General features: G+C 37.3%; 1 protein-coding gene across 20 annotated transcripts in view; it reads right to left on the reverse strand.

Moving 5' to 3' along the window:
- KCNMA1 (potassium calcium-activated channel subfamily M alpha 1) overlaps nt 1-25,133 on the reverse strand; it is a 410,890-nt gene that overhangs the window by 16,824 nt on the left and 368,933 nt on the right. For 17 of the 20 annotated variants that reach the window (XM_068139897.1, XM_068139896.1, XM_068139895.1 and 14 more), the window contains 2 exons: nt 5,618-5,731; nt 2,283-2,413 (listed from right to left, as the gene is read on the reverse strand). In XM_068139897.1, the coding sequence (XP_067995998.1) occupies nt 2,283-2,413; nt 5,618-5,731 (245 nt within the window). Of the gene's footprint in view, nt 1-2,282; nt 2,414-4,688; nt 4,927-5,617; nt 5,732-25,133 lie in introns of those variants that run through there. The other 3 variants (XM_068139903.1, XM_068139902.1, XM_068139899.1) reach the window with 2 other exon arrangements.

Genomic DNA, 25,133 nt, shown 5'->3' on the forward strand with positions numbered 1-25,133 from the left:
TTTTCATTCTAGACATATTAACAGACAACATAAATTTGGATTTTTCTAAAAAAATTAGAAAATAAAAATAAACCCTCCATAATCATTAAGTGGAATCAATAATGGAGCATATCCTTGTCTCAAAGTGAGCTGGCACTGGCCAGCACAGTGTGAATTATTTCCTTCTTACACAATATTCCTGTGCAATTCCTAGGATTAAAGCCTGACTGCCGATACCACAGTTTAGTTAGGCTGTTGGGTAGACTTTGTTAGTATTGGCTTGAATTTAGGCAGAATAAAGAGAAGCTTATCCCTAAAACTAAGTATACCCTAGTTAAAAAATGAGAAAATATAGTGTGAGTAGATTAGTTTGTGTGAGAAATACTCTTTTCCTTGGAGAAAAAATGAGAGGAGGATACATTCTTTCCATGATAATAGGGATAGTGAGGGAAACCATCTCACACATATTACTACATCAGGAAGAATTGTACTTATCCAACTCTTTACTAGGCCTTTGAGGAATAAAAGAGAAAATAACACTGCCACCAATCAGCAAAGTGGTGAAAGAAAAGACAGGATGGTGAAGAATTCTAACTGACTGAATCCTTGGCTTGTCATTTTGATTAGTACTTTTTCTAAGTTAGAATTTTCTACTCTTGTTATCACATCTACTTCTCTGGCTTCGGGCTGCACTGTCCATGACATGTAATATGACCACTTAGATGTGAAAATGTTTGAAAAAAAGACTGTTGGAGAAAGAAATTGCAGAAATGGAGAGGCATGTTGTCAAAAACTACAAGTTAATAAAAGCTAGCAATAACTAAAAATATTGTGAAGATTATATGATGAGCTCCCAGTAAAATTTTCTGAACAGCCATGTCCTGCACATTTCTTATAGCGTCACTGCTATTTACATGACATACTTTTGCACAAAACCACAATGGTGTCTACAACATTTCGCTCTCCTTTTTGTGGCACTGCCAGGGGCAACTGGAAAAATTAACCCTGCTTTTTCCAAGATTCTGGAAGTACCCTCCTGAATGATTCATTTGGGGTCATTGATTTAAATAATTATGTGAGTAGATAAACAGCTTCTAGTACAACAGTTTCAAACTTTCATGTTAAATTACTTCCATTAATAATGTGAAAATGTTAAATATTTTATATACAGAGATTTTTACTACAGATGGTAGAGTTTAAGTGTGCTTGTTATGCTTTCTGAATTTGTCATATGCAAAATACAGTAAAAAATAATTTAAAAAATATAAAAATTTAGTTTATTGTGAAGCCCTAAGGTGCATTAGAATAAAATTTTACCAGTGTAGACTGATATTATGCATCTATGGATTGAACAAATAAGGAGAATCATAGGGAATGAAAGTATGAAATACAGATATATAAATATTAAATACAAGTAAAATATTAAATAATAAAGATTGTTGTGAACATCTATTAAATGCAAAAACTTTAATTCTGAATTTAGGTGAAGGTCAGACTTGGCTCCATTAAGGAAATCCATTTGTACCAGAATCAGAGCCAGCACTATGAAAATTTATTCTGTGAGGAGCTCAGAAAGACTGTACTCAGATTTTAAGAGGATTATGTCCTTGCTATATCTAGCAGAGCTTAAGAAAGAAGTCCAGCTCATACAGAGAAAGACTGGTCTGCAAACCTACACAATATGAAGCAAGGAAAAATGAAAAGCAGTACGACCGAGGCGTTTGCTTCAAAACCTCACTATGGCTGTAAACCAAAAACCCTAATGTAGACTTAACCAAAGGCCACCATCTGTAGTTCCTAGCATATACGTATGATTTGACTCACAACACAACTCACGTGAAAAGGAGATTATAGCCTCTCTTCACACAAGTAGAGTTCACATAATGATATTCGCATAGTTCTATCACTGTCCCTCAGCTCTCATACTTTGAGCATTGTTCATGGCTATAGGCAATTAAAAGCTGAAAACACAGTTTATGCTGACTCGAATGGTGAGCATAGGGATCAACACACTAAATTTGGGTCTGGGTTTCAGGAGGTAGATACAACATCTTGTGGAAAATATGATCCTTAAAGCCTGACATCAGACTGCTTTTAAAATTGTGGACCTCTGACAGTACTAGATATCTCAGTTATTAAGGCCCTGTGTAAAACTGAAAAATTACCTAGTTTAGGCTCTGAAATTCTTTTGATGCTAAGAGGTAAGTGTCTTCTCCTGACTATCTATGGAAAGGGGTCCATGCTTTCATACACTTTCACAGTAAGTCTAACAGAAAGGAATTAAAAAGGTTTCATTTGCTTACTGCGCTCATGAGAGAGTCCAGCACACTGACAGCAAATGCAGTTCCACATGCAAAGGGCTGCGTGAGGTACAATTCTGTATCTGGATCATCATCGTCATCTTGGTCCAAGAACTGAACATTTGAATCATTTACTGAAAATAATAAATAATAATAAAATCATAAGGTGCTTCTGGGTCATCAACGTGTGACCGTACACGTTACACAGTTAGAAAGAAAAAGAAAAGGCATATGTCTGGAAACACAGACTCGTGTCTTGGACGGCACTGAAAATGAAATCAAGATGGATGTGAAAATATGCATTAAAAAATCAGTTGATCATGATATTGTTTGTAAGAGGTGACTCTTGCTCTTGAGAGGTGACTATCACTCTGCTGTAAAAGTAACTTCATGGCACCAGCTGCCTGCACTCAGAATGAGATACATGATGGTCTTTTATAAACTGACACAATCTTGGCATTGGTCAGATACAGAGACTAAGGCTGTATGCATGTACAGTGAAATGTTATCACAAGATACCAAGTCAGAATGTTGTTGTAAAATAAAGGCTGTCCATAAAACTCTGATATAGCCCACAGGCATCTGTTAGATGTGCTGCTGTGATCCTTACTGGAGTGGTGTTAATGCACTTACAGCTGAAAAGAGGATAAACTGTTCCTTTAGCATGCATTTATCTGAATGAAGGAGCAATACTCCAGCTATTTTCTTGTAGCACTGCCTTTTGGTCAAATATTTGTCTCCATAACTTCACTTCCTTAGCCACAAATTCTATATGAGCCAGTGTGATAAAGAATCCATATCAGGCTACTTTAAAGAAAAAGTCCAAATAAAGCAATATTTGTCATTTAGATTTTCTCTGGCATTTCATTGCCACAGTTAAGCTCTCTGCCTCCATCTCATTCCACTGAAAATAGGTGTCTTCTTGAGATCAGTATATCAAGTGGATCATATCTCATTAAATATTTCATTTCCATATTAGTTATCCTCAGGCATGAAAGCAGACTGTTTAGCTATGCCATCAATATACTCTTTAACTTACTAAATCACAAATTAATTTCAGTTCCCATGAAAAAGGGAAACTAGAAACTTTTCCAGTATTTGAAACTGCATACATTGATTTTGTCCTGATTCCCGTGTGAATTTGTCTTGTAAGCCAACCAGTGATCTCTGAAAACATGAGAGCTGCTGTGAACTTGATCAAGTTTTGACTCAGAACTTCTTTGACCAGAAATTGTTGTCTGCTATTCTGATCTTCCTCCATGTATAGTTTAATTTTCCATCCACTCCTTTTCCAATCTGCTTGCCATGCTTACTTTACAGCATGAGTAACTACAGATAAAGCCTCACACTAGCTGTCTAAAAGCGTTAAAAATTGTTATCCTTCATTTGGAGCCCTGTTGAGCCAGTACATGGCCGAGATCATCCAGTCAGGATCTGAGCTGAAGTAGGATTTAAAATTCCTTCTTTCTTACTCTCTAATGTAACCACAAAAAAAAGGTCCTACCTCAACATTGTAAAGGGAGAAGTGTTCTGGCCAAGGAGTCAAAAGAATTTCAATCTAGTAAAAATCAGTATCCACAATACTCCTTTCTTTGCACAATGGGTATCAATTTATTCTCCAGATTTTTGAGTAAAGTTTATTTGAAAGCCTGGTATATAATTTCAAAATGTACTTTTTGAAGAGCTTGTGTCTTTGTTTAATTTGCTAGTTGGGAGTAGGCACTATTGACAGCAGCATTCATTTTCCACTTACATCTGGTAGAGTAATACCTGACTGACACCAGCTTGCTAGCTGTGTTTGGTGTCAGTTTTCAAGGTACTACTAATTTAATGTAAATTCTGCAAGTGTGGTTTTATCCTCAATGTCTTTATCTTCCTGATACATGTTAGCACATTGGGATTTCTACAGAAGTTCTCTGGACTAGGTGAGGTAGGCTTGAACATGAGGTGCTGTGCCATAGGAAATGCTCCTCAAACACTGCTCACAAAATCTGGTGAGGGCTCTCAGTTATTTTTCTACAACTTGAAAACCTGAGCTTCTGAGAAAAGGCCTATTTTTTAAATAACCAAAAAAATAGCTTAAGAGAAAGTATGATGCTGGGGTGTGGAAGGTTCTGCAATCTTTTACTCCTCCTTGGACTTCCTGTGAGAACTGCTAAGGCATGTCCACCAAACTGACAACAGGCTGAAATAACAAAAAGAAAAAAAAAAGGAAAGAAAGAGAGAGAGAAAAGGAGAGAAACATTGGTAGGGGGAAGTGAGGGCCCAGGAGGTGGGGAGCCAGGCCAAAGAAAATGAATTGGTGAGAAGGTGCTATGAAATCAGCTGGCAGGTCAGGCGAGTGTGATCAAAGGTTTACTGATGCTGCGTGAATAAAAAAATCATTAAGAAAGCCCAGAACAAGACAGTCAATTCCAACCAGAACCACAAATAAAACACATTCAAAGCAGTGCCATGAGGGTAGCACCTCTGATACAGCCAGATAAATAAAGGAAAAGATGATGACAGTAAGAACAACAACAGAAAATAAGACAGTGATGTGAAGGAAAAAGGAACTTCTTACCCAGTTCAGTTATCATTAGAATGTGGGTTCCACTGTTTTTTTCCTGACTGATTGAAACCAAAGGCAGAAGTTTGCCAGGCTTAGCTAATAAGTAAAGTATTTAGGGGGAAAAGAAAGTACAGAAAAGAATAAAGTAAGGGAAAAAGACAGGTAAGGCTCTAAAAAATAAAACTGAGAAAGAAAATAAAAGGACAAAGGACCACAAATCAAGTTTGTCTTTGCCATGAAAAAGCAGAACAGCTTCTGCACTTCACATCACACCACTTGACAACATAAATACCCACAGCTAGAGTGGAAATCAGAGCCTGGTTACCTACCATCATTGTATTCTCAGGAGTGAAATGTTTCATACTATTATACAGAGTTTGGTTACACATGATTAAACAGTTCTGGACCATGAAGAAATAAACAAATGGCCTCTTACTATTGATTAAATGCACAGGAAATGTCTGCTCATTCTTACTGTGGATTTTTTTCCCTTTTCTAACTTTAGCCCAAAGTACCCTGCTTATTGGTTACACTGTGTAAAAAGTATCCTGTCTGATAGAGTGTTTACTTAAGACAATATAGAAAACCCAGTGAAAGAAATATATTTCAGTTATTCAAATAAAGTGTTTGTAACACTGTAAAGTGTAGTAACAACATCTTTCTGTAGAAAGAGTAATTCAAAACAGTTATCAGAAGAGAAAACATAGCAGTGTAAGTAATTTTCCTGAGATTCAATAACAAGGGAAGTGGGAATGCACATGAAAGGATAAATGTTAGTTTTCCTTACCTAGCTCTGTTATAATAGGGATGTTGGCTCCTGTTGTAATGGAAGGTTGACGTAACAAGCCATGGACCGGGCTGTTGTCTGGAGATGACCTATCCATCCCCGGGGGTGTGAAGCCTGAAAGAGAGAACAAAACAAAGTTTATATAGGACAAATAATATAGGGAAAAAAAATAATCCCCACCAACAGGGAATTCCCCATCTCTATTATTCTTTCTAAAAATATACAGTTAAAAAAATAAATAAAAAATAATTGACTTAATTTTAAACAATTATTTCCTAGAAGCATAATCCTTCACAAACACATGGGTCATTTCTACTGTAGAAGTATTTGGTTGCTAATGGAGAAATTGATATTTATTTTGTTATCCTAGATAGCATCAAAACATATAAAATGGAAAGAGCAATGCTTACTTAAATATAAACAGAGACTTCTGTGTTAAGAGAGATGTAATTTTGCCCAATTCACATTTAAAATAATCCAGAAACAAATTTCTTTCATTAAACCTCAATCAACATTTCAAGGAGCATTGCTTGTAAACAGTAGTACAACCAGGAGGAACAAATTGCTTCCACTAGCAGGTTTTAGGTTTGATCAACATGCAGGATTTAAAAATTTCCAATCATATTTCAGGAGCAATACAACCCACACAAAGTCTTGGGTTTTTTCATTGTTTTCAGATGTACCATTCATAATATGCACTTTGATGAGGATTACAATTACAGGAATACTGGGATGGAAGGACATGTTCTAACAGAAGACAAAGACAGGATGGAAGGAAAAAGTTGCAGGTTTTCAAATGGTAAATAAGAGGAACATTTGAAAAGAAACTAGAAAGAGTTTTATACCTTTGGGGAGGTAAAGGAAACAAAGGTGGGAGAGGAAACATATTGGCAGGTACTCAAAGGGAAAAAGATCTAGAGAGCAGCATGGTTTGCCTCTAAAAAAAATACTTGTGTTTTCAGCCTGATTCACTACACAGTTTGAAATGGATCCCTCAACACCGAGTAGTTTTTAATCTTTGGGGCTTTGTTTTGTTTTGGTTAGTTTCTTGTTTTGTTGTTGTTTAAATAAAAAAATACCCAGGCAAAGCCTTTTGGAGTTTAAGTACTGAAAAACAGGCAGTTCTACAGAAGCCAGTGCCACAGTGGGACTGGAAATTCACACTAGGGGAGGCTAATGCATTCCATCTCCTTTGTTCATTAAAGCTGCAGAAAGCATTGGAATGTTCATTTAATGTTATTATTGCAGAAGTGATGGTGAAGCCAGAATTTGACTTTAGGGTTTCCTGTAGACCAATGCCAAGGTAGCAATTTGAAGCAAATGTTTGTCTGCTAGGAAACAGGATTGAGCCAAGCTAACTTTCAAACACACATTTTTGAGAAAACATTCATTTTTTGTCACATTATGCCCAAATTCTTTGATGTCACACCTGACATCCGGTGAAAGACTTTTGATCCTCTGTTACTATTGGCCTGAACTAATTCCAAATTTTCCATATACTGATTATAAATTAATCACAGCCAAATTAGTTCCTGATGTAACTTCATTATCTTCTCGCAGTGTAGAATCTCTCACTGCATTAAATTCATTGATACATTCATCCACTACTGAATTCAGAAGACATGACATTATCTACATTCCCTGCCCCGTTTCAGTATGGGGACTAATTTACAAACCACAAAATCTCTGAACTAAACTGTAGTTGTAAACATGTGGTATTGGGTTTATATAGTTTGAGGGATTTATGGTTTTTCACAGTGATAAATATCATCACTCTTCAATTGTCCCTAAACAAGGAAAATTAGGTCTGAACTACTTGATATAATGGGATATAAGTTTTTTTTACATTTAAAATTTTATTTGATAATCAGTTAATTTCTCCTCATCTTTTGTCTATATCAAATACAGCCTATATAGGTAATAAATCCACAATCACTGAGAAAAGAGACTTAGCCCTCCAGAAGGTACTAGTATGAATTTCCTTCTGATTACAGCATGAAAGCTAGCTACAACATGAGGCTTCTAAGAACAGGATAAGTAAAAAAGGAATGAAAAAAATCTCTGAAGAAATTCCTTAGAGGAAGTGGATGTGGTTATCTTCAGCAGGCTTGCAAGACAAAAACATCACCACAGACAAACCTCAGACAGTAAAGCAATTCTGCTTAATATTACCAGTGCATAGAAAACCTAAGCGGTAATCTTAGGGAGAATCAGAAATATGGGTGATTTAATACTGTTCGTTGTGCTGCAACTAATTCAGCAAGACTGGAATGGTGACAGTGAGTTGCATTCCCAACTGGTATCAGTTTGCAGTCACAGTTTGGCCCTGTGACTGACAGTCATATTGGTGCTTTGAATGCTTACTTCTGCATGGCAGAACCTAGGATTTCTCAGAGCCACAAACTGAATCTAACATGGCTCCTTCAGGCACAACTTCACGAGTTAGACATAAGTCTGACACTCTCATACCAGCAGAAAAATTGAAGTGAGACACCAAAGGGAAGGAATGCTGTTTTAGGACAGGTGGGTATTAGTGTCACTTCTACTTCTGAAGCAGGATCTGATGTATAAGTTTTGCATTGTGTTATGCTATAGGAAAGGCAAGACATGGCTTTGGTGGCAGTACATTATAAAAGCCTCAAGTACCTGTAGACATCTTGAGCAGTTGAAGTGTCAGGGCAGTTTGGTCCTCTGCAGAATTACAAGAGTCTTTACACTCACTGAGAGCAGAGAAAACTAATCTTGTTCCCATGCACCCTTTTTCTTAAGGCTTTTCCCTTTCCATTTCAGGATGCACTCCCTAAAAATCATTTAATGAACCAGGTTCTTCAGATGGTAAGAGCACACTGGCAATTCCCTACTAGCTAAAAGCAAATAGTAGAGAGTTGCATAACTGTGTCTAACTGTAAGTCCTTCTTGCCCTCCCTCTGCTGCAATGTGCACACACACAGAGGCACACACACACTCTCCATCAAAAGCTATTTGTAGCCACCTCTCTCTAACCCTTCAAATATTTGTCTTCCTATGATGGTGTCAGAAGATTGAAGTAAATGTGGCATTTCTGTTAGACACAGGCTGTCAGGAGCTCTGTAATTGCACACTGCACACATAGTGCATTCAGTCTGAAATGGAGGAAGCATGTTAAAGGGATTTTGTTTTCTCCTTGAATGAGAAACAGACTCATGCCTTAATAGATTTTGGTCTTGAAAGATGTGAGAAATATATGCTATTTTAATTTAATTTCCTTGCCCACACTTAACTCAGACAGCTCTACATATTATCTTTTTTAAAAATAAAAATGTTGGACTATTATTAGTGAAATGAGTACGTGAGGATTTTGTGTGCCTATGTTTGGGTTACAAGGCATCATACACCTTAAGGACATATTCCCATTCCCAACCCACAATGTAAATTGCATACATAAGCTCTACTTTTTCTCTCCAGAAGAGAAAAAAAGGGAAAAAAAAGTGCAGGAAAAGTAACCTGCTTTATCAGAACTTTCATTTAAAGGTATGAAAAACTACAAGTGACAGCTGTGCAGATTCAGTGAATGTGACATTTCTGAATTTCTTCAACTTGACAAGTAAACACCTTAAATCGGTAATGCTATATGCATAATACATGACCTGTATTTTGACATCCATCATCAAATGCTGACTTGAGAAAATACAGGTTTGTACGTCAAGGAATAGCACCCATAAAGCAGGGAGAAATTCAGGTCAGAGGGTATTAGGAAAACTCTATTTCATTACAGAAGCTGAAACAAGCTAAGGCATCAGATTTAAGATCCATTTTCAGCTATGAAAAGATTCAATTCCTCTGCACAGAGCATTCATTTAGAAATGACATGCTTTCCTCACAGCCTCTTTTCATTTTCCTTTTCATATTCTATTTTCTCCTTCAGTCCTCAAACCTTGTTCCATTAACACTCATCAAAATCATAAACAGGGCTGATAGTTGTGATCTTCTTATAACCACTGTGTCTTCTTGTTCAAGAAACAACTGAGGGAGCTGTGGCTACAATTGCTTAACAGGATCAACCCCTACAGTAAAATTCACATGGCCTGAGCAAGCCTGAGCAGATTCCCTGTGTGAGTTACAGTAGGGGCTTCTAGAGAAGGGAATTCTCTTTGTGAACAAACAGAAGGTAAGGTGCAGCACAATCACATCAATTCTAGCAGCCACTGCATCTGATACTAAATTGCTGCACTGGGTGACTGCCTTTGCACAACTGTTTTTGGTTGTTTTGTTTTCTTTATCTCATCCGATAAGGTTTTTTCTCACTTTTGCCCTTCTGATTCTCTCCACTACCCTACTGTGAAAAAGCGAGTGAAAAACCAGGTAGCAGCTTAGTTGCCACCCAGGGCCAACCCACCATGACCGTCTACAGTGATAACCACCACAACATCAAACTGAGGAAGTGACTTGTACTTCAACAGGAGGTAGCAAGCCCCCGTCCCTCTATGAAACAGCACGCTACCAAACTTCACTGAATACATCATGCCTCTGAAAGGAACATTTTGCTGTCCAACTAAGAGCTCAGAAGGGTCAGTTGCCTATCAGCCTTCCTTGTTTCTTACAAAACACCGCTTACAAAGTTTCTCTAGGAGCCGCAGTGTGATGAAGTTCAAAATTAAGGAACGCTGGCATGGCTTAGCAGTGACTTCCAGTCACTGAAAGCACCAGCAATATTTATAGTTCATTACATGTTGTTTGGAGCAACTATTGTGATGGTCAAGTGATCTGCTGATTGTGCTGGCTATAAATCACTGTTTTGTTCCTGTGCAGTTCACCCAACTGAGATGGTTTAGAGGAGATTGTTAATGACCTGCTGTACCACCTACGCACATGTCTATGGAGCCAGATGGCACACACCTGAGAGTACTGAAAAACCTGATGGAAGTGCTCATCAAGCCATGTTCCATCATTTACCAGAAGTCCTGGATAACTGGTGAAGTCCCAGCTGAATGGAGACTGGCAAATATGGTGCCCATCTACAAGACGGGCCAGAAAGAGGACCCAGGGAACTACAGACCTCTCAGTCTGACCTCAGTGAGGTCAGGGAGCAGACCATCTTGACTGCCATTATACAGCATGTGCAGAGTAACCAGGTGATCAGGCCCAGTCAGCATGGTTTCATGAAAGGCAAGTGCTGCTCGACAAACCTGATTTCCTTCTATGACAAGGTGATTCGCTTAGTGGATGAGAGAAAGGTTGTGGATGTTGTTCACCCGGACTTTAGTAAAGTCTTTGACGCTGTCTCCCACAGCATCCTTCTAAAGAAACTGGGGGTGCTGGCTGACAGCCAGATGAACATAGGCCAGCAATGTGCTGTACCAGGAATAGTGTGGGCAGAGAGCAGGAAAGTGCTCATGCCCCTGTACTCAGCACTGGTAGGCTGCACCTTGAATATTGTGTTCAGTTTTGGGTCCCTGCAGCATGTCCAGAGAAGGGCAACAAAGCTGGTGAAGGGCCTGGAGAACAAGTCTTAGAAGGAGCAGATGAGAGAGCTGGGATTGTTTAGCTTGGAGAAGAGGAAGCTGAGGGGAGACCTCATTGATGTCTACAACTCCATGAAAGGAGGTTGTAGTAAGGTGAGAGTTGGTCTCTTCTCCATAGTGTCAAGTGAGAGAATGAGAGGAAATACCCTCAAATTGAACCAAGGGAGGTTTAGATTGGACATTATGAAAAATTTCTTCACTGAAAGAGTGGTCAGTCATTGGAACAGGCTTCTGAGGGAAGTGGTGCAGTCACCAACCCTGGAGGTGCTCAAAAATCATGTAGACATAGTACTTTGGGACATGGTGTGATGGCCATAGTAGTGTTAGATCAATAATTGGACTTGACAATCTTAGAGGTTTTTTCCAACCAGAACAGTTCTGATTATCTGATTCTATGAAATGCAGGAAGGCTTGCTCTGCATAGCAGTACATATATCCTTTCAGTTTGCTGAGGGGCCAGTAAAATTTTACAGGGATTTTAACATACAAACACATTTGGGACTGGATGATCATTGCTTCTGTTCCACTAACTTAACTGAGAAACAGATGGTCATATTCTCAAACCAGATTTTTATTTTACAATATCTTCTGTTCTAAAGGATCATATTAGATCCTTTATGAGCCTCTTTCCTTTTCCCCTGCTCCTTTCCTCTTTGCCTCCCTTCCCTTTCAAAGACTTATGCCTTACTAAACTGGAACTCTACAGAGGCAGAATGCATTTTCTCAGACTGAAAATCCACTTGGCAGACCTAAAGATTGTAAACTTGTCATTAAAGTGCCCTGTAAATTGATAGTGTCCTTTAAATTATGCTATTCCAGGGAAAGATGCTATGGGATTCACTGGGTAACACATGCATTAGAATTCTCAACATAATTTTAGAAGCATATATACTATTAACTAGCTCTGCGTCTTCTAAGAAGCACGGAACAACAATCATATTTTGAGCTTATATGAATAACACACAGGTGGTGAACTGCTAAACACACCCCTGACAAGTTATCATGCAGGAATATAGGGCAAGAATTTTCATTAAGCAGAGTGAGCCAAAAAGAAATAATTCTCACACAATAGGACCTCACAACTATATCCCTTTGCTACTGTTCACTGACAATGTCCATTAATATTCCATTGAATTCAATGGAAAGATATAGACTATACCTGTTATTCTCCAAAGTACATCCACTTGGGTATGCCTGGAAAGATCAGCAGCAGTCATGCAGCTAAAGAGCTGCTGACATTCATGGGAATCTGCTACAGCCATTCAATTTAGAAACAATTCTAACTTCAGTGTCCCATGTGGTCTGAGACAGAGCTGCAGTTTGGCCTCAGAACCTGGAAATCCTAAATTCTGATTTCAGTTCTGGCTTTTACTGTAATTTGTGCCTCAAGATCTAATAATCTTTTGGAGGTGATCTCTAAACTCTGGAAAAGGAGAGGAATGTGGGAGAGCAGATGTGACTGCATAAGCTACCAGCTGTCTCAGAGACTGCAGCATCTTCCAGAGATGCTCTGGGAGCAAACACAGGCAAACACACACCAGATCCTCAGAGAATGGAGAGAGGAGAAATACTTTTTTTGAATTGTAACAACCCTCCAATGCTTTGGAACTGGAACAATCCCTGGAGCACTGAATGTTGAGAGACACTGATACAGAGAACAAACTGCCATCTTTCTCCCAAGGAAATACTCTCCTCTAATGTCTCTTTCATTCCCATACTGTTGCATTACAGAAATTTACAGTGGAAATGTCGTATCAAAGCTCTAATGGAAGCACAGGGCAGTGGGATCAATGCTAGTTTCCACAATCCAAACCCTGGGTGGGTTAACAGTACCACATGCTGAAATTGTAAAGGATTTATAGGTGCACTGGTTCTTGGACTGTTCTAGTGAGGCGGCAAGAGTTGTAAAAGCAGAGATCAAAAGGACTGGAGTTTCATCACCTTGAGGTATAGCACTCAATGATATCACACTGTTTCCATTTTTAATTATGAACAGAATAATATGTTAGAAAAAGCATTATATATTAAACATAGTACAGAATCATGTAGGACTGTTTTTATTTACAGGTACTTACGCTGAAACTCTTTTGTGGTTTTTTTGTGGTTTTGTTTGTGCATTTGGTTGGTTGGTTGGGTGTTGGGGGTTTTGTTTATTTTGGTTTTGTTTTATTTCCCAGAAGTTCATGTGAAAATTACCCTAACTATGGTTCTGGATGGGCTTTGGATTTGTCACATTCTTGTTTTGTTTTGTAACTAATACCATCTTTGACCTCCCATCTATTTTCCCTCCCTTTCTCTGTTGTCATGAACTTGCTTTTCCAAAGCCTACTCCTGTTGGGAAATAATTTAGTTCCTTCACATTGTTCTTCTAGCAGAAATTTATCTCTTGGTGGCAAGTGACTATTCACTTTCTGGTAGACTGCAACTCTAGGTATTGCAACTACTCCTAATACTAGTGTCCAGGCGCTAGATATTAGTTTGGCTACCTCTAACAAACTGGGGTTTTCCTCTGCTTTTTCTTATTTTGTCCAGAAAGAACCACTAGAATTACACAAATACTTGGTTAGAGAGAGAAGAAATAATAACTTGTGCTCATTTAGTATATTATGGAAGACACTAAAATTCATAGTAACACCAAAAATTGTAATTCTTGTGGGGCTTAGCCACTTTCACTACAAACTATTTTTTAATTGTCCCTGCTCTCTATTTACCATTTAATAGTCTTCTACACTATGTACTTCTAGGGCACAAAGTTGGTAGCACTACTTTGCAGCTAAAAGAATTTAGTATAAAATGATGCCAAATTCTTTTTAGCTTAATAATTAACCAATCTTGCATATATAAACCTTAGGTAAAAATAAAAATACATGCTGAATAAAACTTATTGAATATATTAAGCAATATTACCTAGTTCAGAGGGACGGGTATTCAAGAACTACAAATAAAATGGAAGGGTCACCACTAAAAATGATATATTTGCATCTTAGGTGAGACTTTATATTGTTGGTATACCCTACATTATGCCAAATAAACTCATTCTTACTGAAAAACAAAGAGCGAAACCAGATGTCATAGCAAGCAATCAATAACAAGATTTTGATAAATAAAAGTAACAATGTTGTCCAACACATCATTGGCAACTACTGAAACATAAATTAAACAAATTTCTCATTGCTGCTTATGGAGAAATTATGCAGATTAGAATTTGATTAGGTTTATATCATGAGACTCAATTTGGACTTTTAATCTATTAAGCTCCAATAAATGAGGCATCTGAATAGCTCCCCTGAGCAGCAACAGTAATAACCACAGCAGTCATTTTTTGCAATATGTATTCCGACAATTTCTTTAGCAGATGATTCCATGTCTTTAAGTACAATTACTTTGTAACTCCTACAAAAATTTCAGGTGTATGCAGTGAGGAAATGGATCCATATAAAATGCTTAAACAGACATTTTTTGATAATCAACATCTGTCACTCTGTTCTAGCAATATTGTTTTTCCATCAGCTTGGACTTACTTACGGTCGACTTCATGGTCTGTGTGAGATAAATAGTGCCAGCAGACTTGCAAATTACTCAAGCTGGAACTGAGCTGGAAACCTATGGTAAAATGTCATTAAGTTCTCTATAGGCTGGGTCGAAACAAAAATCCCACATTCAAAGCTGTCTACAGGATCAAAGATTCAACTGTGAAGGCTAAGGCCTCATTTTATCACAGAAATCTGAACTGGATTTCCAGAGCTGAGCTCTGAGACAGGTTGGAGTCAGATCAAGACCACCTCTAATTTATCTGGCAGGTATGCTCCATAAGCCTCCTTCACATTTCCTGCAATCTAATCTATTTGCAAGTGTCCAAAAGCTTCTCTCCCATCTTACTCTTGGCAAAGCCTGATGACTACAGAGCATATTGTGCCCATGTCCAGTCCTGCCAGACTTCACCAAATCCTGTCCTTTTTAGTGGATAGGTTGTCATAAAAGCACATAGTCAAGTGGCAGTATAGAGTCAGTTCACAAAGATTAAATTCATATTTTGAAAACTTCAGGGCTTGATTAAATGCTCAGAGTAAAGGACAGTGGATTTTGTGTTCATGTGTAGATATATTTTCTAAAAAGAGGCTTAACAGAGAATTTCCATCTGTACCAATACAAAGACTCTCTGCAAGCCAAAATTTCTTACTAGAACTCCAAACTGAACAAAATGAATAGGGTGAAAAAACAAAAGGTCATGCTCTTTGTCATTCAAATATTATCTTCTGTAACAGATACAATTTCTGTTAAAGACGTCTTTGTAGATATCATGTGTGAAAATAAGTATCAAATCGGGTTGAACTATATCAGTCAGAATAACACTTAACCAGCTTTTCCACAGAAAGCACAATGAATCGCTTGCACTCAGGGAGAGTTAGCTTTGTGGGGAACAATTGCCTAAGGATTAGTTGTATACGTCTTCAAACAAAACCCCCTTCATCCAAAAGAGGTATCTTGCTACATTCTTGCTGCAGTTTAATCTCAACATACAGTGCCCAGTTTGATAAAGGAATAAGAAAACAGCATTCTGTGGTTTGGAGTATATTTTGAAATCACATACATCACTTCATCAGCACAATTACTTGCACTTCAGAATTTCTGGTATTACTTACCAGTATTAAAATCATACTGTCATGCACAATAAAGTGATAGGAAGGGAAGTATCTCCAGAATGTAGCTCCATTTAAAGAAATGTCAACCTTCTGATACTGAAGTTCACAAGAATAGCTCACACATCAAACCAGTCTTATGCTCTGTTCAGCACAGTGTATGACCCCTGGTTTGTATGCCACACATATATTATTCCACATTCTATTGCAGCTTCAATACAACTCTACCAAACACCACAATTGGCTAATTTATTGCAGTTACTCTTGACTCCAGAAATAGACAGTGAAGATTTCCTCTCCTTTCTGTTCCTCTTTTCACACATGAAGAAAAAAAAATCTAAACAGAAATTGCAGTTATGGAATCAAGATGAATCTGAAGTAGCTCTCCAATTGTGTATTCTTGAGTGATGTACCAGTAACAGTATATTAGCTACTAACAATATCTAAGACTGTGTAGGTACAACTGTCTGAGGAACAGCAGAGGTACTACTGGGTAGTAGTTAACCTGTAAAGTTTGAGAACCTCTGCTTCAATCTGTACAGGATCCAGAATCAGGGAGCTAGAAAGTAACTTATGCCTCTGATAGCCATTTTAGGGGGAAGAGTATCCAAAGCATACAGTTACTGGCATAAATAGACATTTTTTTTCAAATATATAACAAAAAAAGGAAAAGTATACACAAAATCAGTGAGATGCTGCCTACTCGTAAGAAAAGATTAACTTCCCATTGCTAAGCTTTCTAGTCTTTCCCTTTGTAGTGAATATTACTCTTAGAAAGTAACTCACTATCATGATAGAATGATTTATATTATTTTATTACAGCTTTTGCTAAAGTCTTTATGGCTTTGCCTGCCTCTCACAGTTCAAATATCTTTTTATATCTAAAGAAGCAGCAGTGCAAGAGTCACTATACCAGCTCCATATTTACTTTACTTATATGGGATCCAAACTCCATTACACTAGCAACTAAGCCGGTAAAAACTATGATAACAGTAAAAGGCAAAGTGGTATTCTTTACGTAGTAAAAATTAGGTGACAACCATAAAATACATGCAATGGTACCCAGTGCACAAGACAGTCATACCAAAAACTTCCATCAAGCAAATTTTTTTTTAGCGTTATATTGACGTTTTACTGTCATTCATCCATCTAAATACTACCATTGGATTGAAAAATGGCATAATCTCTATAAACTCTTAAACACTACATTAGCTTTTGTATCCATTATCACTTACTGGAGAGTTAAATGGGTTGTAAAAACGTAAAAATGTTTACTTCCTTGTTTGAATTTCAGTAGCAGCCGTATCAGTGGAAACAGATGTCCTTTAAGCTATGGGGTTTGAACAGTTTTGAGAGTCTTCAGCTTATTTCTTGTTATTTCTAAGAATAAATATTCCAAGTTGCAATGTGGATTTTTGTAGCTAGTGAGGTAGTGTATGTTGAAGAAAAGTAAATCACGGGAACTAGTTAAGAACAAAGTTTCCTCCTCTTCCTTCAATAGAAGTTCATAATTTACTTTTTCAGGTTTATATGTTCAGAGGTTAAACAGAAAAGTTACAAAAATACAATATTAGGAGCAGTACTAATTCTCAAATGAAGGCTGAGCCTCAGTTCAGCCTAAATATTCAATTCTGCAGATGCTGAAATGCTTGGAAGGTTCTCGATAACCAAAAGCTACCACATTTTTAGAGACTGCCTACTAGGGAAAGTTGGGGCTGCCTCAAACTTAACCACGTCAAAATTAAAAATCAGTACCCTTGTCTTGATAAAAGAATGCCAACCACTTTATAAGTTTTACCCTAGAGTTGTCAAAGATCTGCAGCTCACTAGCGACTCACAGACTAGGATTTAATTGGAAATAACAAAGACCTAAAGTCTAACATCTTCTGTAACATCTTTAGACTGGTGGAATCTGTTGGTATTGATGTTTTGTGTCTCTTCCACACTAAAGCAAAGCCAGTGACATTGATCTCTGAATTCACATGTCCTTTAAAAGAACCTAACACCTTTATTCCTATAAATAATCATTTATTAAACAAACAATAGATACTGAAGCAAAGAAAGACACCAAAATTACACTCATGAGGATGCCTGTTATGGTATATAACTTTCAAACTGTCTTGTAATCCTGTCATATATTATCTGTATGTTCCATTTTCTTGAAGTTATCTTCATAATCAAGATGCTATCACAAGCATCGTGGGCATTGGAACTATTTTTAATTTTCATTTAAAAAGCAATTAAAGAAAGACAATGGATACACAAGATAATAAAGTAAGTGATTAGCAGCATGCAAATGACATAGGCTTAATGATAATACCCTGTTCTATTCTCCAAAGGGCCTGTCAAGAGAAACCCTTCCTACATGTGGTTGTGCAGCTAATGTGCCTCAGCCTACAATTACAACATTGCTGACACCATTAACCACTGAAACAACATCACTTCATGAAATCCTTGTTGTCTCATTAAAATGCAAAGGGTCAGGTAATTTACCAGCATTGTGTGCTACTTTTGTTGTGGGTAATTAGCAAGCATTACCCAGCATGGACTCCTACTGGGAAATAGTGAAACTGTGAAATATTTAGAAGATTTTTTTTTTTTTTTTAAATTTGATGGGAATTTTTAAGATTCACAATTATAGCATCAACACATCTTTCTATTTAAAGGACCATAAAATACAGACCTTTTACACATTCAATGTCATAAGATTTTTGCGGTTGGTTATTATGGAAACAAACTTCAATTTCTTAAAAATGTACTCTGGTATAACTGGATCTAGGTAGCTCTCTTGTTTTGCAATATGTATTTCTTTCTGCAAAAACTTTTAAAAAAAGACTGATGCAGAGAAGCAAACCACCCTGAGTGTTTCTTAAAGACTTACAGAAGACAAAATGTTTCTTCAAAGACTTCTTTTTAAGTTAAAGCAGAGACTGGGGTAGTATAATCTAAGACCCATGTTTCCTTTATTCTTACTAATTGAAGTCCCATATCATTTAAAGCAACCCTGATAACATTGGCTCACATCTTGTCAGGGAGCAGAATGGGCTCTTATTCTTTAAATGGAAGTTTTGGAACATAAAACACATTCTAATAAAAGTGAACAGAAAATTATGAATTCATTAAACTACTTTGGTATCTTGTGCTATATATAATATTTATATTCCAACTAGTGTAAAATATGCTTTAATATCTTTAGGCAACTATAAGGACTTAAATATTTATAAAATGGCTAAAGAAAAAGTATAGCTCTCTTATTCCTACATACAGATGATGTAAGGCATGCAATCAAAGACAATAACACTTTCAAACCATTTGTCATCTTAAAGGAGCCTTTCAACTTCAGATCCCTTGTGTGCAATCTACATAAGAGTTGTTGCCTACATAGGCAACTCCAGAGGAGTTTGCTCCTTAAAAACTATCAAGAGTGCTATACTTCACATAAAACAGGGTTTTCTGAAAATGGAGACAAAACTATAAATTTGCAGGCAAAATAGCTCCAAGTGGGGCTTCAAAATACTGCTGTATTTATCTCTGGGACATCTGGGAACAGGAAGCATTTTGATTTAATATTTCATAACACAGAGGCAATTGCTTCCTTGCCTGGTGTATAATTAATGCTCACAAAAAGAGCGAGTTTTTTTTATTCCTCAGCATCAGAAATGCACAAAATAGTACACCTTTATAATAGGGGGTTTGCTTTCAAGATGTTGAACAGCAAATAATAATAAAAATAGAGTCACCATGAATTTATAACAGTCTTGGGATGGTTAAATATATTTATAGTTTGTGTGAAATCATATGCTTGATGTGCTGTACTATCTACCTCCTTTGCCTCGTTTTATCCTTCTCTGGCTGAAGCAAGAGGTATCCTGAAAGCGTAAGAGAAAGAGGCAGTTGTGAAAGCATAAAGGTATGGGGGCTAGGAACTCACAGCATTTCTCAGATACAGGGAAATTGTGTCAAAGAAACATGCCTTTCCAGCCATTCCCCAACAAATTTTTAGTCTATAAGCAACAGAATTGAAATCTTATTTTTTAATAACTTTTTTTTCTCTTCCTAGGAAACCTTTAAGAGAGATAGAAAACTCTTCTCCACATGTGCAAATTCCAGCAGATAATGTTAATTTCTAGAGGCAAGGAAAATACAAGACATGCAAATGGTGCTGAGTGGGAACTCTTCTGTCATGGGTTTCTTGTGAAAGCTGGAAGAATAGCAAGGTCCTAATATGAATTGCTACTATAGCACAGGAAACAAAGTTAAGCGAGCAGCTTCTCTTCCATCCAGCATCTTTAGTTTATTTAAATCCAAATCTTGCAAAGACTTGCACACAATCTAACTTTACACAGGTGGATAGTTTCATTGAAGTCAGAGAGATTTATTAACCTGTATAACATTGAGTACATAACTTAAGTCTTGGAACAAGCAAGGCATCAGATTGTAAACTTGCCAGGGCAAAGGCCGTATTTTATTCTTGTATATATCAGGACCATGACAACAAGCCCTTAATCCCATCTAGAGCTCCAGCATGCTACCATAAAATAAATAACAGCTATCAGCTGATCCATCTAGTTCAGCAGGATAAGAAATTATGTGCATATTGCAAAAAGGTAATACCAAGTTATTTATCACAGTGACCTAATCTTCAAAAACTGTATTTTTCTGTGACCAAATGGTGATGTGGGATATGTTCTGGGAAGTTATGATACCCTTATCTCATTCTTCAGTTCTTAACTTCATTACTTAGGATGGTCAGCTTTTGTTTTGAAAAATAATAGAGGCTGAACTACAACAAATAGTTCAAAATTCAGTTAGTTAATAATCAACCAATCACACAGAAAATTCTGTTAATTGTATTATTATTTTTAGCATTTACAACAACTGATGCTAGCAAAATACAAGGCACGTTGGAAACAGCATCCTTAAGCAGGTACAATCCCTACAACACAAAACTATCAGCCCTGGGAAACCAACAACCCTGATGTCAATCAAACTACTTGTAATTTTTGCAAATGTCACTGGTAGGATTGATACTGTCTGGGAGAAAACTTTAAAAAAATCTATATGATTCAGGAAATCTCTAAGTATAACAAGCATTCTGCAGCCTAAAGTACACTGATTTGAAAAACATGGAAATCTAAGCGTTGAAAAGACTAAAGTTAGTGTCACAGCTCACTTTGACACTTGAAATAATTACCTCAAATCTTCACTTTTTGCCATCATTAATTATTTTTTATTTTCACTATTACATCAACATTTAGCATTCCATGTTTATATGCTTTCCCATGGATGTTAAGTAACTCAAACTCTGATATTATTATTATTATTATTGCTATTGTTACTTATGGTTTAAGTAGAGCTGGATTTGCTGCATTTGAAAGTCCTTTATTTCTGTATTTTCATGTATTTGTAACAAATTAAACACAGGAAACAGTGCTGGAGTTGCCACAATAGCTTAACTGCACCTATGATAACTAAATCATATATTCTGCAATCTTCACTGAAAAACTTTATCTTACAACTGTAAAGTAAGAGAAATAAGATTCATCAAATTCTCCTCCTTCAGGAATAAAAGTATTGTCTTGAACAAGTATCTTTAACAGCACTGCAGTACAGTTATCTCTGCAAATGACACAAAGCATTTGCTAACCAAGCATTTCAGATATCTATCTATCTATCTCATATATTCAGATCATTTCCCCCTTGTTTTAAAATTTTCTCTCATTTCTAATCCTGATAATACTGTTGTTGTTGTCCCTCCACTGCTCTCTTCAGAGATAAACCAATCAAGAATTGGGGGGAAGAACATGCAGAACATATAAATTTGTTTTAATAGGAAATTTGTAGCAGATTGTGAGCCTAAGTCCACCAAAAACTGCAGCAATTTGAGAATTAATCAACAGACTGTGAAATAAGTATAATGAAAATCAGTGGCTAACTGGTTTTGTCCTTCTGACTGAAATTTAAGCTAGGTCAAGTAAAAAATTATGACCAAGTCACTAGTTATTTTTAAAGGACCTAGATCAAACAAAACTAAACTTGTACAAGGTTATTTTAGCTTGTGCCAACATGTCACACTTGAAATTCAGTGTGCAAAATTCTGACTATGTTTACTTGATCTCATAGGATTTTCTCCAGAAGAACACTGCCATGAAGTATGAGATGTACTACTCAGGAATTCATCTTTTCCTTATTTTTTGCTCTTTATTCCTTCCTGTTGGAGGATCTATTACAACAAGTGTAAACGAAGGCCCTAAAAAGATCTTTCATGTGTTGAAAAAGTGTTCCTAGGGAAAATTCTCATAAGTTGAAGTCATTTAGAAAACAGCTGCAATTGTTACTATGCTGAAATACATCTACTCTGCTGTACTGTGATCTGTCTTGTAATGTCCATAGAAAAAATTGTTACTATACAACCTCCACTTTCTGTACATTAGACCTGCTTGGAGCTGTAAGATCACTTTACTTTATTGTTTAGTAAGTGGTTTTTAATGAAATGTACTGCTCTTACTCTATAGGACTCAAAATAAGATCTAAATCACTATCCAATAAAAGAAAATTATTGAGTTGGCTATCTAAAGTTACTACCCAGAGGCTACTCTGGTAGAGTATTTATAAATCTCTAAACAGTTAAGTATAATTGTCTTTCTGGGTTTTGGGAAGAAAGCCAAATAGCAGTTCTAGTTCAACTGAAGAAAAATATTTTGTGTTGGGCCCTATTCATCTAGTGGGTAAAATAAGTAAAATTCCCACAATATAAGACTCTGAAAGAAAATAGAAGAAACACAGAAAACTAAATGGGAACTGTCAATAGATGCTACTTGAATAAATAATGGAAAGGTCAACAGAATGAAGGAAGGGAGAATTACTGGAGCTCTCCCAACACAACTGCCAAGGCAGAACCCATCCCAGAACTCAATCTTCCTGGGTATCAATATTTCCTGATAAAACTATCTCTTTGTATTTGAGGAGACAGAATGTGAAACAGGAAGGATTACCTGAGGTTACCTGAGGGCAACCTTTTTTCTCTACCAGAAACATACATCTTTACAAACCTTCCTAGCAAGACAATCAGTCAATATCTATATGAGGAACAGTAAGATAAAAACAGGATTTCCCTTGTCACAAATAAGACATCTATGAATAATTTTGTGAAGAGGTGGGCCAAGCTTCTACTTCACAGCACTTTGTATCTCAAAAGCTGTGATATCTTAATGAAAATGTCAGTCTGCTGCAGCTTCAGTGGGATACACTTTGGCCTTGGTATCCAGGTCTCCCAAAGCACAAACTGTCCAGATGATTTCCAAAAGTTCATTTTTCAGGACATCAGAGTCTGCACTTCCAACTACTAGCAAGCAGTGAAAGGTTCAATGCAGACAGCCCTGAGAATTATTTAAACATTAGAACTTTCAACAATAGAAGTCTAATTTGAGGGAGTTTCTTGTTCTTGTGGAGTAGAATTACAAATTTTATGGAAAGGAGAATAGCAAATCTTTCCAGAATGGTTATTAAGCTTTTTCTCCTAAGGAAGGCATCTTGTTTCCATTCACAGTTCTGCAGAGTCATGTGTTTGGTCATACACTGCTAGACAGCTGATGATGAGCACTCTGGGTACTCCAGGGGCCTTTGTAAGCTCTGGTCCAGAGTTCTTTTTGTTTTTTGTGCCTTAGACCTGTGAGCCTTTTGTTTTGTTTTGTTTTTCTTTTTCCCTTCAGGAGGTCAAGGCAGAGCACTCTATCTGATTAAGATGCAATTCTAGCAGGGCCAGTTAGGACTCAAAGGAGGCAGACCAGACAAAATTGGTTTTATACTACTTATATAAGGTCCAGATAATTAATGCTACTCAGCGCAAAAGCCTAGGAATATGATAATGCTGTAAGGAGACATGAGGAAATCTTTGTTTCTGCATGAGAATGGTGGTTGGGTGTTAAGTTCATCTTGAACTAGTAATGAGAAAATCTTTTGTTGCATAAAGCAGGTTAATACACTAGACTTTCTTTCAGCAGTTAACATAATCCTTTCAGAACTGGAAGCTGTATTGCTAAAGAACTTTCCCAGTCAGGAAGCCCTGCTCTCACACATCCACCCTTCTGTTCCTTCTACATGGCTTTTCTTCTCAGATTACACTTGGGTTCAGTTATTGGTGTAATGGTATGTTCCTGGTTGGAAAGGGCATGTTTGGATGGATAGAGAGAATTGGCTACTGATGGCATCATGGCCTGCATCAGAGATGGTGTGGCCAGCGGGAGCAGGGAAGTCATTCAGCTCCTGTACTCAGCACTGGTTGGGTAACACCTTGAGTGCTGTGTCTGGTTCCGGGCCCCTCAGTTTAAAAAGGATATTGAGACACTCGAGCATGTCCAGAGCGGGGTAGAGAGGCTGGTGAGTGGTCTAGAGCACAAGCCCTGGGGGGGGGGAGGCTGGAGGAGCTGGGGTTGTTTGGCCTGGAGAGGAGGAGGCTCAGGGGAGACCTTATTGCTCTCTAGAACTACCTGGAAGGAGGCTGTAGACAGGTGGGGTTGGTCTCTTCTCCCAGGCAACCAGCACCAGAACAGAAGGACACAGTTTCAAGCTGTGTCAGGGGAAGTTTGGGCTCAAAGTGAGGTGAAAGTTCTTCACAGAAAGAATTATTTGCCATTGGAATGTGCTGACCAGGGAGGTGGTGGAGTCACCGTCCCTGGAGGTGTTCAAAAGGGGACTGGATGTGGCACTTGAGGCCATGGTTTGGTTGTCATGAGGTGTCAGGTATTAGGAAATAGATTGGGCTTGATGATCTCCGAGGTCTTTTCGAACCTCATTGATTCTATGATTCTATGAATACCTAGGACTAGAAGTGACTTTAACTTTGAAGTAGCTGATGATGGTGAGCTTCTGAGAAAAGGGAATGAAATCACCACGTGGGTTCTCTTTTTGCTACCAACCTAGAACAAAGCACTTCAGCATTGGGCAGTGACTATGGCTTATCAGATAAATAAATTTGCATCCTGCTTTTTATGGTGCACTTCTTGTACTCGTGTCATCTTTGTCTGACAGTAAAGTAAAATAATCACAGATAAAAACTAGAATGATCCTTGTGTATTCAATAACCCATCAAATGACTGTAATTTTTTTCTTTTTCAGAGGCATAAACATATAATTAAATTACTTGAGGTTTTCATATGAGATTCCACCGCTTAGTGACTACTGAATTATACTATCTTATTGCTTACAATAGCTTAGCCCATATGTTTCTCAGGCTGTTCACATATTTTGTTTTGTTGCTTCTCTTTTCAACACTCTGTCTCAGGTCACCTGACATTCTTCCACAAACTCAGATTTTCTAATGTCACATAAAAGAACAGCACAAAACATTCAAGGAATGGTATCAGTAAGGAATGT

Source organism: Melanerpes formicivorus, unplaced genomic scaffold (genome assembly GCF_026170545.1).
Source record: "Melanerpes formicivorus ecotype bairdi unplaced genomic scaffold, bMelFor1.0.p_v2 SCAF_6, whole genome shotgun sequence".
Lineage (NCBI taxonomy): Eukaryota > Metazoa > Chordata > Aves > Piciformes > Picidae > Melanerpes > Melanerpes formicivorus.